Source organism: Sphaeramia orbicularis, chromosome 11 (genome assembly GCF_902148855.1).
Source record: "Sphaeramia orbicularis chromosome 11, fSphaOr1.1, whole genome shotgun sequence".
Taxonomy (NCBI): domain Eukaryota; kingdom Metazoa; phylum Chordata; class Actinopteri; order Kurtiformes; family Apogonidae; genus Sphaeramia; species Sphaeramia orbicularis.
Window position 1 is genome coordinate 30351284 of NC_043967.1, and position 16369 is coordinate 30367652.

A 16369-nucleotide genomic window follows, 5' to 3' on the forward strand; every position below is an offset into this window, starting at 1 on the left:
ATTTGATCTCAAGCGGGCCAGACCAGTAAAATAATGACTTAACAACCTATAAATAATGACAAATCCAAGTTTTTCTTTTTGTTTTAGTACAAAACAAAACCCCGAATTAAATTATGAAAATAATTACATTTTACAAAAAAAGATGTGAATAACCTGAAAAAACAGAAATTTCATTTGAAAAATTTGTGCAATTTTAACAATATTATGCCTCGACTTATTACTTATACATGTACATTTACACACAGTGTTAGATAAACATTTGGTAACAGGCAGAATATTGCTAAAATTTTGGAGTTTGGAAATAAAATTTGAACAATTTCTACAATATTCCATCTCTTATTATGAACACAACTACAGATCACAGTAGATCCATAAACGCACAAAAGATTTAGTAACAGGCAGAATTATTGTTAAAATTGCACATTTCAGGTTGTTCATCTTTGTTTATATTTATGCATTTATTTGCATTTTATTGTGAAAAAATAGTTTTGTAAATGTAAATATTTTTACAGTGTAATGTTTTTTTACTTCAATTTTTCACAAAGAAAATTTGTCGTCATTAGTTTTGGGTTATTGTGTTGTTATTTTTACTGTAGATCACATTGGTCTGTATGTGGAACCTGAACCAAAATGATGTGGACAACCTGGACTGTTCAGGTTCATTTTTGCACTTTCATCCCATGGGCCGGAATGGAACCTTTGGCGGGCCAGATTTGGCACCTGTGTTTTACAGTATATATGCTAACCTTAATGTCAACCTGGTTACTAACCCACCCGTTTTGGTCTGTCTTTTTTTTGTCTTCTTGTGCTGTATGCAAAGCTCCTGAATACTTGCATTTCCCTCAGGATTAATAAAGTATCTATTTATCTACAGTTCTTGCGGAGTTTGCAATAACCTACGATGGAAGGGGCAAGAATTTCAGTTATTTATACCTTTTCAATGACAACAAACTGCAAAAATAAAGGTTAGAATTGCTCCCACAGGTTTATAAACAGCCTCAAACATGATTCTGTTTCTTTTCATTTAAAGCACAGGTTTCAAACATGCGGCCCGGGGGCCAAATCTGGTCTGCCAAAGGTTCCATTCCAGCCCGCAGGATGAAAGTGCAAAAATGAACCTGAACAGTCCAGGTTGTCAGAATGGTTTTGGTTCAGGTTCCACATACAGACCAATGTGATCTACAGTAAAAATAACAACACAATAACCCATAAATAATGACAACTACAAATTTTCTTTGTGAAATATCAAGTGGAAAAACTTTAAGTGAAAAAAATAAGATTATACTGTCAAAATATTTACATTTACAAAACTATTTTTTCCACAATAAAGTGCAAACAAATACATAAATATAAACAAAGATGAACAACCGGAAATGTGTAATTTGAACAATATTCTGCCTGTTACTAAATGTTTTGTGCATTTATAGATCCACTGTGATCTGTAGTTGTGTTAATAATAAGAGATGGAATACTGTAGAAATTGTTCAAATTTTAGTTTCAAACTCCAAAATTGTATTATTATTATTATTATTATTATTATTATTATTATTATTATTATTATTATTATTATTATTATTATTATTATTATTATTTTATATAATAAAATTTTAACAATATTCTGCCTGTTACCAAATGTTTATGTAACACTGTGTAATGTACATGTATAAATAATAGGTCGAGGAATAATATTGTTAAAATTGCACTAATGTTTCAAATGAAATTTCTGTTTTTTCAGGTTATTCACATCTTTTTTGTAAAATGTAAATATTTTCATGATTCAATTGGGGGTTTTTTGTACTTAAACAAAATGAAAAATTTGGATTTGTCATTATTTATAGGTTGTTAAGTCATTATTTTACTGGTCTGGCCCGCTTGAGATCAAATTGGGCTAAATATGGCCCCTGAACCAAAATGAGTTTGACACCCCTGATTTAAAGCATCAGTATCTTCACCACTAACTTCCTGCTCTTTAACATTCACAAATCAGACCCTATTTACAATATTTGCACAGATCATGGAAGCCGGGTCGACTGGTTGTGAATTAACAATTTAAATGTAATGCCTCTGTAATCACAGCCCATCTGTTTCTTTTTGTTTTCTTCTTAATCAGGTCAGGAAGAATGGGCAAACAGTCACGGCAAGGCGCCGTCAGCACGGACCACCAAGGGAGTGTACAGAGATCAGCCATACTCCAGATATTGAACTGTTTATACAACCTGCACCCGAATCCTCATGGCTGTTTCAACCCAAGTAAAGGATTTTTTATGGACGCTCCCACCTTTTTAGAATTGAACCTAATCATAAAAATATAACCCAAACGAAACCATGAGTCAAAAGTTCTTTCCCCTGATAATAAAAAAAAAAAAAAAAAACAATGAGCAAAATGTATAAAGCAAATTTAGGTCAACTGTCCTTTTCCTCCAGGAGACATCGACTGGATGTTGAGATTAAGAAACTCCGTAGTACATTAAGTTTCTCTCTCAGCTCTGTGATTGTGAAGAATGTCATTGTATCAAGCTATTTTCCTTGGCACCGATTAGCAAATCACTATAAGCTGTCGATACAATGGTTCTACACAGCTGCCAGTGCGACTTAATTTCTCACCCCTCTATTCTTTAAACCTTGAACTGCGTGGTTGATCACTTTAAAATGTAGTAGCTTAGTTCTAGGAAAGTGCAGTAATGTAGATATTTTTTTCCGAGGGGTAATTGGTGAAATTGTGTCCCTTGTAAATTTACAAACTGAGAAAAAAAAAAAAAAAAAAAAAAGAGAAAAGTCATACTGTATACACATTGTATTGCTGTTTCCTCCTTTTTGTAAATTAATAGTTCTTTAGTGTTAAAGGGCTTATAAAAGCATGGTGTGCAACTGTGGATATTGTCAACTGTTTAATTCTGAAAACATGTTGTTGTGTTTATGATTATGCCCCCACGTTCAAATCCACGTTAATACATCTATAAATAGCTGCTCATACTTTCTGTACGACAACCGACCAGAGCTGCGGAACAGTCCCTTTTAAGAGCTTTTTAAGTTCTGTTTTTTAGATGGTCTAAATAAGTAATTTTGATGTAATCTTTCTGTTTTCAACAAGATACTTTTCTTACTTCTTATAGGCCGTATAATCAGTTTTTAATACGTAACAAGTGGACGTGAAACACTGAATGGTATTATTGTGGTTCATTTGGTTGATAGCGCTGCACTTAACCTTCTGGTATCCTGTCCACCAAGGCCCTTACTAAGCACCAAGTGTGCCTTTTTGGCACACTTGTGGAATAATGTCAAATTTTTTTTCATACAGTTTGTTTTTTATTCTTTTACACTTTTCTCTATTTCATCAACTTGAGCCGTAAATAAAAATACCAAATACTCAATAATTGTCACATTTTTTAACCCTTTAAATGCTGTGTTTGTAATGTAAACAAACCATTTTTTTGGATGCAAAAAAACACAAAAATATTTTTTTTCAATATACTACAGAAAAAGTGGATCACATATTATTTGATTTTTGCAGCCTGGCATATGTCAGTGATTAACTCCAACATCGGTTAATTTGCATTATTATTTTTGGTGCTAGGTCAAATGTTCAAAATACTAGCATCTGTCATCAAGTGTGCCAAAAAGGCACACCTATAAATCAGATGATTTATTTTTCTGCTCTAATTTGATTTTATTTTAGTAAATCAAGGTCAGCCCTAATCATACATATCAAATAATCATTCATTTTATATTTTTTTAACCCTTTAAACGATCTCTTTTCATCATGATGTCACTACATTTTTTGATGCAAAAACACAAAATATGTTTGTTTTTTTTTCAATACTACATAAAAATTGGATTACATATTATTTGATTTTTGTAGCCTGGCATATGTCAATGATTAACAGCAACATTAACAATGTTAATAAATTAATTTAGACCCTCACCTCTCAAATGAAGCCCAGATATCAGCAAAAGCAGGATTTATGCCTTAATGGCTTTCGGATCAAAAACAGTGGTTAGAATGGAAGAAATAGTGCATTTTAGGCACACTTGGGAGACAAATGCTAGTCTTGTAATTTTCATTTGTTTACAATGGGTAAACTTTAGTTGGTGGCCAGAATTTTAAAGATCATGCACAAATGAACAACTTTTGAATTCTAACCTTATTTAAATTGTGAAAAATAATATGAAGTTTTTTAACATGAAGTACAAAGTGTGCCTAAAAAGCGCACCTGGATACCGGAGGGTTAAACTTCTTATTCAACTGTTTTTATTAGAAAATAAGAATATTTTTCTTTAAAAAAAACACCTGATATGTTTTGTTAGTGTCTGCTGTTAGCTCGTTCTCCAGTGGGAGTCATTCAGTTATATACATGGTTATATATAATTATAATATGTTCACAATATTACAATAAAAAAATCAATTTAAAGCATCATAATTAATATAAAAAGTCAATTACTATTCCTGCTAGTGGAATGCTAAGTTGATATCTCACAAAAATATATATAATTGCAATAATTACAACAAATCCTTTCTATTCAATTAATTTTTTTGTTTCCACGTCAATGTGAACTCTCGGCTAATTATCACATCTCAAATATTGATTATGACTCAAAAACACTGAAACGTTACGCACAAAACAGTGTCAAACTGAGGTTTTTACAATATAAACACATTTAATAATAACCTCAACTGGACACATGATTAGACCACGTTAAAATGACTGTTGTTTAGATGGAAAATCATGTTCATTTTCTCTTCAATGTCATCTATATTATCTGTTTAGTAGCGGCAGAATTTCTCCCATTACTTCTCTGTGCATCTTCATTCATAAAAAGCCTGATAATATGATGTAATGTGTTAAAACAGCATGTGGTCCCTTTAGACCTGTGTTGCCTAAGCTTTTAGGGCTTTCTGGGAACTCATTTGTTTTTTTTTTGATAATAGCAAACAATTTAAACTTAATTTATGGCTTCTCTTTAATTCATAAGACTGAATTTGTATTTGCATAAGTAAACAATTAAACATTTCTACTGATATTTACATCTGCATTTACCATAAAACTAATTTAAAAGGTATATATTTTTAAACTTTTAATAGTTTAGTGGTTACATACTGTTAAATTAGACCAAGTAAGTGCATTTTATTGCATTCAACAGGTTTTTTTCCTATAGTAAAATAACCAGTATGTAGTTGTATTCTAGATTCAATCTCATAAGTTATCAGTTATCAGTCAGTTATCAATGTGAAACAGTATAATACAATAACAAGTGGTACCAGGCACAACAAACCCCGCCCCTTGCCTTGTAACTTATTTTGGCATTGATCCAGTTGATGTCAGCATATCAATTGCCTCTATATATGAGCCAAGTTTGAAGTAAATTTTAAAAAAGATATGTTTTTTTAGACATTTGAAATTTTGCCCATTATAAGGAAATGGGAGAAAAAACAGATTTAAAAAATTCTTTAAAAATTTGAACTTTGCCCTACTTTTCCCAAAATGTAACCACATCTATTCTGGGTCACTGGCAATTTATAAACCCAATTTAGTATGAATTCAACCAGTAGTTTTGCTGCTACAGACATTTGAAATTTTGCCCATTATAAGTAAATGGGGAAAAAAAATAAATAAATAAAAATTCATAAAAAATCTGAACTTTGACATACTTTTCCCAAAATATAACCACATCTATTCTGGGTCACTGGCAATCTATAATCCAAATTCGGTATAAATTCAACCAACAGTTTTGCTGCTAGAGTGTTAAACAAACAAACCAATCCAAAAACAATACTCCTTGCCTCCACTTCAGGGGTCGGGGTAATAAACATTAAATCTGGTCATGACCAAGTATGTGGAAATGTATGTTTTATAAAATATGAACCTGCTAACCCCAGTCATATTATTAAATGTCCTCCTATATTGGATTAAATCATTACTTTCCCCAGACCTTTATTAAAATGAGGCTATAACAAATAGAAATGGTCGTATTTAATGTAAACCTTGTTTTGATCCACCTCTGTTTGCAGTTTTAAAAGGTCTGCATTGAACTTTCATAGAAATTCATTGAGATTTAACACAAATTCAGCGATTTCTTAACCATTTAGCAACCATTAAACAAAACCTTAACCAAGTTCAACAGATATAGTAGAAAAAGTCCATTCCTTAAAGAGCTTTTATTGAGAGTGTTGTCCTCCTGTTGCACCTTTTAATTTTCCTACAAATATATATTAAAATATCATTCAAACACACACACCTGCAGTGACCGAGACTGAGTAATGACACTTCAGATGATTAATCAATAATGACAGTGTTAAAACAATATCAGTATTGCTGAATATATTAAATTAAAGTAATATAAATGTACATTGTGTTTAACTGATACCGTGAGTTCATCCATTTTATTATTATTGGTCTGGATTTTAGGAAGTTTATTTGTTATTGACCCCAGCTTGATTTATTTGGTACTAAATTTAAGAATCATTTATAGATTGGGATGAGTCATAACTACTGGGTGTTTCAATAATCATGTATTTATGCCAATAACTTCTCCTGGTGAACTAGTTAACAGTAGAGATATACCAACCTGTTTATTTAAAGATGATTGGTCTTCAGTGGTAAAAAAGGTGAAATGTAATCTGGTTATGATCCAACTCTATTGCATTGCTACATCGTTGTGTAAAGTGGAATCGAAACAAACCACGTTAATTTTGTTAAGTGTTTCACGTCCACTTCTAAATGACATGGTGGTAAGTGGTCATTTTCCCTCTTGAGATTCTTCAGCTCTACTGATTTTAAGCTTATGTAAGCCCTTTAATATTTTCCTCTTTGTTGATGCTGAATAAACATTTTGAAAGAAAACCCTTGTGTTCAAGACAATAATTATTAAACATTAAAACATTCATAATCTAAACTAACAAACCCATATGAAAAACACGGAAAAGCTTGGAATATTTACCTCATAATGACTCAAAAACACGATGGATGTCGTCTAAATCCAGGTGTTAAATGTAATCAAATGTATGGTTTTAGGTTTTAACAGGACCAAAAAGTACCCACAGGACACGATGGCTGGTTGAGACCTTGTAGCTAACCTTGGTAATCTGATAAGGATGCTTTCCTATTTGTATTTCAACACCATGTGATGCATTTTGTAGGAAATCTCTCCGACTGAGATTTAGCGGATTTAGCGATAACCACATCAGCGCTCTTGAAACTCTATCCGCTCTGTTTGCTCTTATAATTTGATGTGAAGTGAACGGCGATCGCGTCAAGCCTCATCAGTAAACACACATTAAATTTCCAAGTGTTTACCCTGACGGAAAGTGCTCCAAAGCCTCCTTGACCTCCTCTAAACTCTTGTTCGGTTCAGTACAGGTTTGGCGAGGGGGTGGGAGTGGGGGGGGGAGGTGGAGCTGCTCTTTTTTCTTCTTGTTTTGCTCTTTTCTGTTCTCCTCCGGTCATGTGAACCCTCTCCCAGTCCCAGTTTAAAGAGCCTGCCTTTGCCCCGTCCATTAAAGAGACTCTAAATGACCCCCAGCTGACCTCCGCAGAGAGAGGATGGCAGTAGCCGTATAAAAAGACCTCCGTCCCACAAGGTAAACAACCTGACCCAGTTTAACCTCTCCCCTAACGTAGTTGGACATAAACCCTCTCTAAACTTCAATGTAATATGTTTTCCTGTCTCTGTTAAGTCCGTAATTTAGCCACAAAGCTAGGAATAATTAGATATCTGTAACAAAAAAAAAAAAAAAAACAACTGTTAAAAAGCAGATAAATAGCAGTAATATTTAACTGTATACTGAAATAACTATATCCTAAGACTTTGATAAAATATATCCTCATAAAATATACTGTGTGTTGGCAGTGTTTTGATGTGAACAACAGTCCGATGTTCCCAACAGCACATGGTCATAGTGTTATTTTTATTCCTCTCTAGGTCAAAGTCCTGACTACACCAGGCCATCTGTCTGATTGTGTCACTGATGCTGAAGGTATGTGGACACACTTTAGGAGTCTGATGGAAATACCGTCACGTGCACAACAACGACACAGTCAAACCGTAAATAACTAGAGGTTCAAGGTTTGCGGTTTCACTCAACTGCATTCGTGTGTAGAAATGTGATGAACTACGGAGTCAAATTAGCGTCAGAATGATTGAACGCTTTAAGGTTTAACCCATTAAGACCTGCTGTTACTTTTATGGCACTTACCAAATGGATTTATCTTTATTTAAACCTTCTTAAATGTGTTATCCTCTGTATTTTGCCCTTTCAGTGAAAATTTTGTTCATTTATGTTTATTTCTATTTTCCTGTTTATTTCTTTCATTTTTTTCCCTTCTGTTGTTTATTTTGGAATCTATTATTTATTTATTTTTTCCTGTCGTCTCATTCATCTTCATTCATTTTCATTACTTTCTTGAATTTTTTGGTTCATTTTGTTTCATATTTTGTTCATTTTGTTAATATTTGTCCAGATTTTTTTTTTTCCCTTTTTGTTGCTTATTTTCTTAATTATTTATTATTTTGCTGTTTATTTCTTTCATTTTGACTATGGCTTAATTTGATAAGCTTTTATTATTTTCTTCTTTCTAGTTTTGATTTGTTTTGTTTTTTTAGATTTCTAAATGTCTTATCCATATCCTTTCATGTTTGATCATTCTTTTATTTCTTAATTTGTTCTTTTTTTGTTTATATAGTACACTGCTGGCTTTCACAACACTAAATCAAAATGAAGAGAATGAGTTTAACCTTTATTCTTATTGATGTTTCTTATTATTTTTTATTTATTTGGAGGAGAAAATAGTCAGAAGTAGACCTGAGGAGACAGAACATCATTATGTTGTTGATATTACACTGATATTGTGTTTTTATTTACATTTTTAGATATATTTAAATGTGATATTGTGTATAATTCACATCTCAGCTTCGGTAAGGTGTTTAACCTGGTCCTTCTACATACACTACAGTATATTATATATTTCTTCTTTGAAGGTTCGACATTTGCATACGGGTAGAAAACTACTTATTGTTTTGACAGTGAGAGCCCCAATGATATTTAATTAAACAGAACAGCCATTCTTACATAACACAGTCCTGTTGTTATGAATGTCTCTGCTGATTTTGCCGGTATAAATATGATAACAACAAGGTCAAAACAGGGTCAAAAGGGTTAAACTCTTCAATAACCTCTGAGAATGTAACGGTGGTAGTGGTAGTGTAATACCAGAAACCCCTTTACAGATGAGAAGGACACCTTGGAGAACCCCTCCAACACTGCTCTGGTCCATCTAGGTCAGGGGTGGGCAACCTGTGGCTCCAGGACCACATATGGGTCTTAGGTCCTTTTCAAGTGGCTCCTTGTGGCTTTGTCCAAAAACATATCGAAATTAATAACACTTTTTTTTTTTTTTTTTACACGTTTTGTCACAACCATAATGTTATTCTGATGTTATGTAATTGTAAAAATGTACACGGTAAAAAAATGCAGTGTTAATATTTCAGAGTCAAGCTATTTTAACCAAGCGTATTCTAGCTCTATGGAGAGTAAAGCAGCTCTAACAGTAGAGTTAAAAGTCAGTGTAAAGTTCTGCACAGATGCAGTGTAAAATTCAACTCTACCGAGTGGTTATTAGTGCCAGTCTGCTGCATTGCATTGTGGGTACTGGACATTTTACTCATTGTGTTCTATTTTATGTACAGGGGTTCAAGAGGGGGTTTGTGTTAATGTTTATTTAGGTTAATATGTCTGTTTTACAACGTTTATTGGCCTTTTTATGTTTATTTTTTATTCATGTGACATCATCAGTCAAACCTGTAGCAGAACAATTCCTTACCTGATTGTTGCACTAAAGCTGTAACCATATTGTAAGTGAGGAGGTTTTTGCTCTTTCAAAGTAAAGACACTTCCTGGAGTATTTGAAACCTGTAGAGCATTTTTTCTCCCTTGTAGGTGGAACAATGAAATACATAATCAATCATAACTTCCCAAAAAACAACTTTAAGAAAATTCTAAACATCACCTCACGAACCTTGGAAACTTTAACATAGTTTCAGTATTAATGAATTAATATTAATAACTAAATTTGGAGTGAAAATAGTTCTATAAGTATAATCATATGACTCTCAACAGTGTGAAAACAACACAGTGTTAAATATTTTTACACATTTCATTGTTAATTTTGACATTGAATTGAGTAGAATTATCTGACACTGGCCATTGAGTAAATTTTACTCTAATTTTGAGTGGGACCAAATGAGTTAAATTCAGCTCTAAGAATTAAATTATCACTCTGTTTTTTACTGTGTAGACTACACTCCAAATGAATTAAAAAAAAAATTTAAAAAAAATAGAAGTCTAGTAGTGGTAGTAAAAGTAGACTGAACAACACAATAATGACAAATGTCACTGTTTTCTTTAGTGTACTTCTATAATTTCGTTTTGGTGTTGTAAATGCACAGAAACTTTGATTCATTCTTGACATATTCCGTACATTTTTTTTATTTATTTATAAAGTTTATTTGATAGGGACAATACAAATTACATAGTAAAACTTCTACCTGTTTCAAACAAGCTGTAGTAACTGATGATTCACATACAGAGGTTAAAGCTTTTGCTAGTTTCTATCTCCAGTTCCTAGTCAGGCTTTAGCAGAGAGAAAAAAAAGAAGAAAAGATACGAATTCCAAAGGACTTCTTAAACAGTCATCACTTTGAGTATATAACAGTAAACAGTATATAGTTTTTTCTCTTTCTGTCATAAAATGGCTCTTTAGATAGGAACCGTTGCCAACCCATGGTCTAGGTGTCCATACCAGAAACCTCCAGAAGCTGAAAATGAAACATTCCGCAGAGGACACAGTGTTATCGTCAAACTTCAAATATTAATGTGACTTTGAGGCTACTTGACAGAGGTTCAGCGTTTGGAAATATTTTTTCCGGAGCTTGTAAAATCCTCCCCAATCTCCCCTATTTTGGAAGCTCGACCCTCGGCTCCCTCACACAATCCCCTCGGGGGGATTGGTGTCCTGCTGGACTCCCCAGCTCTCTTTGTACCCATGCAATTAGAGTCTGAGAGCTCTGTGTGGCATCTGAACCACAACAGAGACCTCTTCAGTGCAGCTGCAAAACGGAGCCCTGAGCCTGTATTAAGAAAAGAAATCGCATTAGCAAAAAAAAAAAAAAAAAAAAAAAAAGAAAGAAAGAAAGAAATAAAGAACAAAACTGCAACCTTGAATAGCAGGTATAAGAGTAATAAAGGAGTCAGTCGATGTTCTATCATTTCCATTTGGGGTTGGATTAAATGTATAATAGCGTCTCTGTCGGGTGGAAACCTCATAAGTCCATTTTTGGTCTTTTTTTGTTTTGTCATAAAACGATACTATTGGCCGGTCTTCACATCGGCCTGATGGTTTTAGAACGATTTAACCAATAAAAAGTGTTGTTATAACAAAAAGAGCAATCAAAAAGTCCTCTGCTGTGGGTTTAATGCAGTGCAAACCTGTACTTCCTACAAAATGATTTAGAAAAAAAAGAGCCCCAAAACAAAACAATGCTGGACCCAAATTCAAATCCTTGTTGTTGTTCACTGTGTTCCAGTTCACAGTTCATGTTCAACATCCTAAATCTCTTATTGATGTACATTCTCAGTGTCTTATTTAGTCAAAACTGGTCAAACCTCAGTTCCTCTCTTTGCCTTTTTCTGTTATTCCACCCTGTTTTGACCCTGTAGAAGCAATAATGTAATAACAACCGATAACGTAATAACGGACGATAATGTAATAAATTTGCTATTTTTAAAATGTAATAGGCCAATAACATAATAAAAGTCCTGAACCGATAATGACATAGCTTTTGGCCAATAACATTATAACTTATTACGTTATTGGCTCGGTTATTACAGTTGCAAAGAATTTTTTTTTTTACCAGGCCTAATAATGTAACAACCAGCCAATAAGTTATAACGTTACTGGCCAAAAGTTATTACATTAGTGCACAGGTGTCAAACATGCAGCCCGGGGGCCAAATCCAGCCCGCCAAAGGGTCCAATCCAGCCCATGGGATGAATTTGTGAAATGCAAAAATTACACTGAAGATATGAACAATCAGTGGTGTCCAAATCATTTTAATTCAAGTTCCACATACAGACACACACAGTCCAATTAGATTTCAAGTGGGTCAGACCAGTAAAATATTATCAGAATAACCTATAAATAATGAGAACCCCTAACATTCTCTTTGTTTTTTTGGTGTAAAAAAGTAAAATTACATGAAAATGTTTACATTATCAAACTACATGTTTACAAAAAATGTGAATAACCTGAAGAAAAGTAGATTCAATTTTACCAATATTCTGCCTGTTACTAAATGTTTTGTGCGATTGTAATGCACATGTGTAAATGATAAACTGATAAACCAAGAAAGAATATTATTAAAATTGCACTTGTTTTTCTTAAGACAATTCAAGTTGCTCATGTTATTCAGATTTTTAAGGAAACTTTGTAGATGTAAACCTGATCATAATATAATTTTACTTTTTTTCACTGTTATTATTTAGCTGGCCCAGCCAATTGGGCTGAATGTGGCCCCTGAAAGAAAATTAGTTTGACACCCCTGCGTTTAGCGGTTCAGGACTTTTATTACGTAATTGGCCAGATATTACATTATTGGCTTAATACATTTTAAAAATGGCAAATTTATTACGTTATCGGCCGTTATTACGTTATCGGCTGTTATTACATTATTGGCTTGTACAAAACACACAGTCAAAAAAAAACAGTGAAGAAAAGGAACACACACACATACTCACAGCAGCTTCTATGAACCTGAAACAGACAAAAACTCAGAGCAACCTGTCTTATTGAAATACTCTGTGCGTTTACATGACAACTTTTCTTCCTGGTTTAAACTGATTAAAGGTTAGATCCTATTTCAGATGCCCATGTAAACACCTTATTCCAGTTGAAAAAGAAAAGTTGGGATTAGATTTAAACCCAATTAAAGTCGCTGGTTTAATCCACTTTTGAATCCGGTCTAAATTCTTCCTCGGACATGTAAACCCTTTATTCCATTTGGACTTTATTCCTTCCATTCTGCACATGCTCATTGTCTTGTCCTGTCACGATGACGCACACATTCTGCGCTGGTGGAAGAATATGCAATGCAGTCTAGTCTTACCAAACCGTTCCAGTGGACTATTCTGATGGGATCTACCAGCCTGGAAAACCCTGAAGGAAGAGTTCACCACTTGTTTTTTATTCATTCATTTGTCATGCACTAATGAGTTTGATAAGTGGGCAAAACAGTTTGCACTGCAGTGCACCAACTGCCTTGTTCTCGCAGCCCTTCTGTTAGCTTAGCTTAGCCTAGCTTAGCATAATGGATTCATTCCTATGGTCAGACATAGCCAGGCTTTTACAGGTGATTTGTAGTATTTTATGAGTGATTTTGTGGAATTCACTTCTCCCTAATCAGTACTTCAGTCCGCTGGGGTCAATATGATCACAAATTGAGGCTCAAACCATGGCGATGTGACTTACTGCACTAATAAAATCTTAGGAAATAAAAACTAATGCAAAGCTAAAACGGTAAAGCAAAGCTAATTTAGCGCATGCATCCCTTCCAGCAAAAAGATTTTCCAACTTCCGTCAACACAACAGTCTGTGGATCTTTACTTTTACTCTTACTTTTACTAATATTATGTCATTATTTGCCATATTATACTATATATGAACTTTGGACACACTTTTACTCTGTATAAAGTTCATACAAGCTGTTAGAAACAATCTTAGGGTGTCAAGGCCTTCCACAGAGACAGTGGCGCCAGCTTAGACATGGACATATCTACCATTTACGTAAACACATACGTGTAACAACTCTGAGGAATCCTTGAAAAACACCGTTCACTAGATGCAACTTGTATTGTGACATCGAGACGCTGTCAGTATGCCTATCTACCTTTTATGTGCCAAAATAAATCCCTCTTCTTTGAGACGATCCACTGGTTTCACCTTGTTTTTGTGAAACAAAACGACGACAGTTTGGTGGAGCTCTCATTGAAGGGGGGAAGAAGAAAAAAACAGCTGTTCTCGCAGCCCTTCCATTAGCTTAGCTTAGCCTAGCTTAGCATAATGGCTTCATTCCTATGGTCAGACGTAGCCAGGCTTTTACAGGTGATTTGTAGTATTTTATGAGTGATTTTGTGAAATTCACTTCTCCCTAATCATTCCTTTAGTCCGCTGGGGTCAATATGATCACAAACTGAGGCTCAAATCATGGCCATGCGACTTATTGCAGTAATAAAATCTGGGGAAATAAAAACTAATGCAAAGCTAAAACGGTAAAGCAAAGCTAATTTAACGCATGCATCCCTTTCAACAAAAAGATTTTCCAACTTCCGTCAACACAACAGTCCCAAGATTGTATGAGTGCAGTAAGTCACAGACCTAAATAAATAATTAGGGAGAATCAGATTTCACAAAATCACTTACAAAAGACAACAAATCAGCTTTAAAAACTGGCTACGTGTGACCATGGAAATGCAGTGACTATGCTAAGCTAAGCTAACAGAAGGGCTGCGAGAACCAAATAAACGTTTCTAATGTAAACCTTTATTCGGGTTTAACATTCCCATGTGAACAGAAGAGAAAGTACTTTAGCTCTGGATTAATTTCTTCTGGAAAAATAAATCCGATTTAAAAAAACATCATGTAACCGTACCCAATGTCTCAGGGGTTGAAGGGTTAAATGTGTTCATAAATGTGATGAAATCTGTGTTTTCGTACTACAAACCCGCTCATATTCCCCCTCTGTTTCTTCTTCTTTGTTTTCACAGATTCAACCCCACACACTCTTCCCTCCACATACTCCAGCTCATCCTGAAACCCTGCCAGACTCTTTCTACCCCTTAAACAGAGGACGTTCTCCGGGCCTGGACGGTCTGGAACAGGACTGACCTGTTGTTTGTAAAACCAGACGACGGACGCAAACACAATCCGTACATCGCACATCCTCCAGAAAAAAAGGTTAACCCATGAGCAAATGGACTTCCCCCTCACCCTCTGGGACGATCTGTCGGAGATTATTTCCTGCTCTGTATACATTTTACATCCACACCGGAGTGCTCTGAACTGAACGTGAACCTGTGTCTTCATCGACTCAGACTGTTGTCGGGGATGCTTCCACTTCCTACATTAGACATTAACCGTCGACTACAAGGGGAGGAGATGAGTAAATAAATAATGCAACATGCTTTGGGAATGATGGCATATTTCTAGCAAAGACACTTAATCGCATATTGTTGTGCTCATTAACCTATATCCAATCCACTCAAATGTATTAATAATTCACCAAGTGCCTTATTGTTGTACAGCTATGACAGTTTTAGATGTTTAATCCCATTGCTGGAGATAAAATATGGGGCAGTACACCAAAAAACGGTAGCTATTTTTTCCTCTTTTATTGTTTTTTTTTTTTTTTTTGCTTGAAATAATACAAGTATATACAGTGGAGCTGCTGGAAAACACCACCCATCCCATCCGCACATAAGAGAGCAGATGTACGTCTTAATGAGAATCGACTTCAGTGGATATTACAATTCCAAAATAGCTTTCTGTGGTATAGAGCGCTTCATTCTGTCTTGTGCATAAGTCCACATAGGCTGATCCGTATTCCACACACTTGGATGTCCTCGGTGGCAGACAATAGTTTTCCATTAGAGGAAGTGATTCTCTTCGGAGCCTCGGGCCAAGCCTCAGACAATAACGCCGCGACCTAAAGCTCGCCTCGGCAGCACCCGAAGTCAGCTCTCATCACCTCCAGGGGCTACAAACACCCACCCACACCCACACCCACCCCCAGCCCCACCCGGCCTCCTCTGAAGTGGCTTAAAACGACAGGCTTATCTACACAGAGCTTGTCCGGGTTAATAAAGGCACAGCGGCTTATTTGATTAGGAATGCATACAAAGGAGGAGGATGTGGTAATCTGTCACCGCGAGACCGCTTCATCCCAACACCAGTACGCACCGGTGGGTTCCACAGGAGCAACCGGAGGAGGGGTTTATCTGAACACAGAGGGGATCACCAGGTTCTGCTACTGATTCCTCGTTTCCATTCCAAAGCTGTAAAAGAGGCCGAATATTTGGATCACAAAAATAATTTCATTCCTTTACACATCAACTACTAGCATTGTTCACATTTGTTCATTTTGTTACATATTGTATTTGTTTTAGTCTGTTTATTTTGTTCATTTCTTTCATATTTTGATTATTTTGGTTTGTTTTTAGGCCTTATTTTGCTTATTTTTGTTCCTTTTGTTGCTTATTGTGATTTTCCCCTTTATTTTCAGTAATTTTGTTGATTTTTTCTGCCTCATTTTGTTTATTTTTGTT

The 16369-nt window shown here is 34.8% G+C and overlaps 1 protein-coding gene across 2 annotated transcripts in view; it reads left to right on the top strand.

Annotated features, from left to right (window-relative positions):
• The window catches only part of khdrbs3 (KH domain containing, RNA binding, signal transduction associated 3), a 319020-nt gene extending 302955 nt beyond the window's left edge, over window positions 1-16065 (top strand). The window contains exons 9-11 of one of the 2 annotated variants that reach the window (XR_003936645.1): window positions 2111-2250; window positions 7918-7972; window positions 14813-16065. Coding sequence is in view for 1 of the 2 variants with exons in the window: in XM_030147660.1 (XP_030003520.1) it covers window positions 2111-2202 (92 nt within the window). In the remaining variant the exon portion in view is untranslated. Of the gene's footprint in view, window positions 1-2110; window positions 2777-7917; window positions 7973-14812 lie in introns of those variants that run through there. The other variant, XM_030147660.1, reaches the window with a different exon arrangement.
• Window positions 16066-16369: the final 304 nt, after the last annotated feature.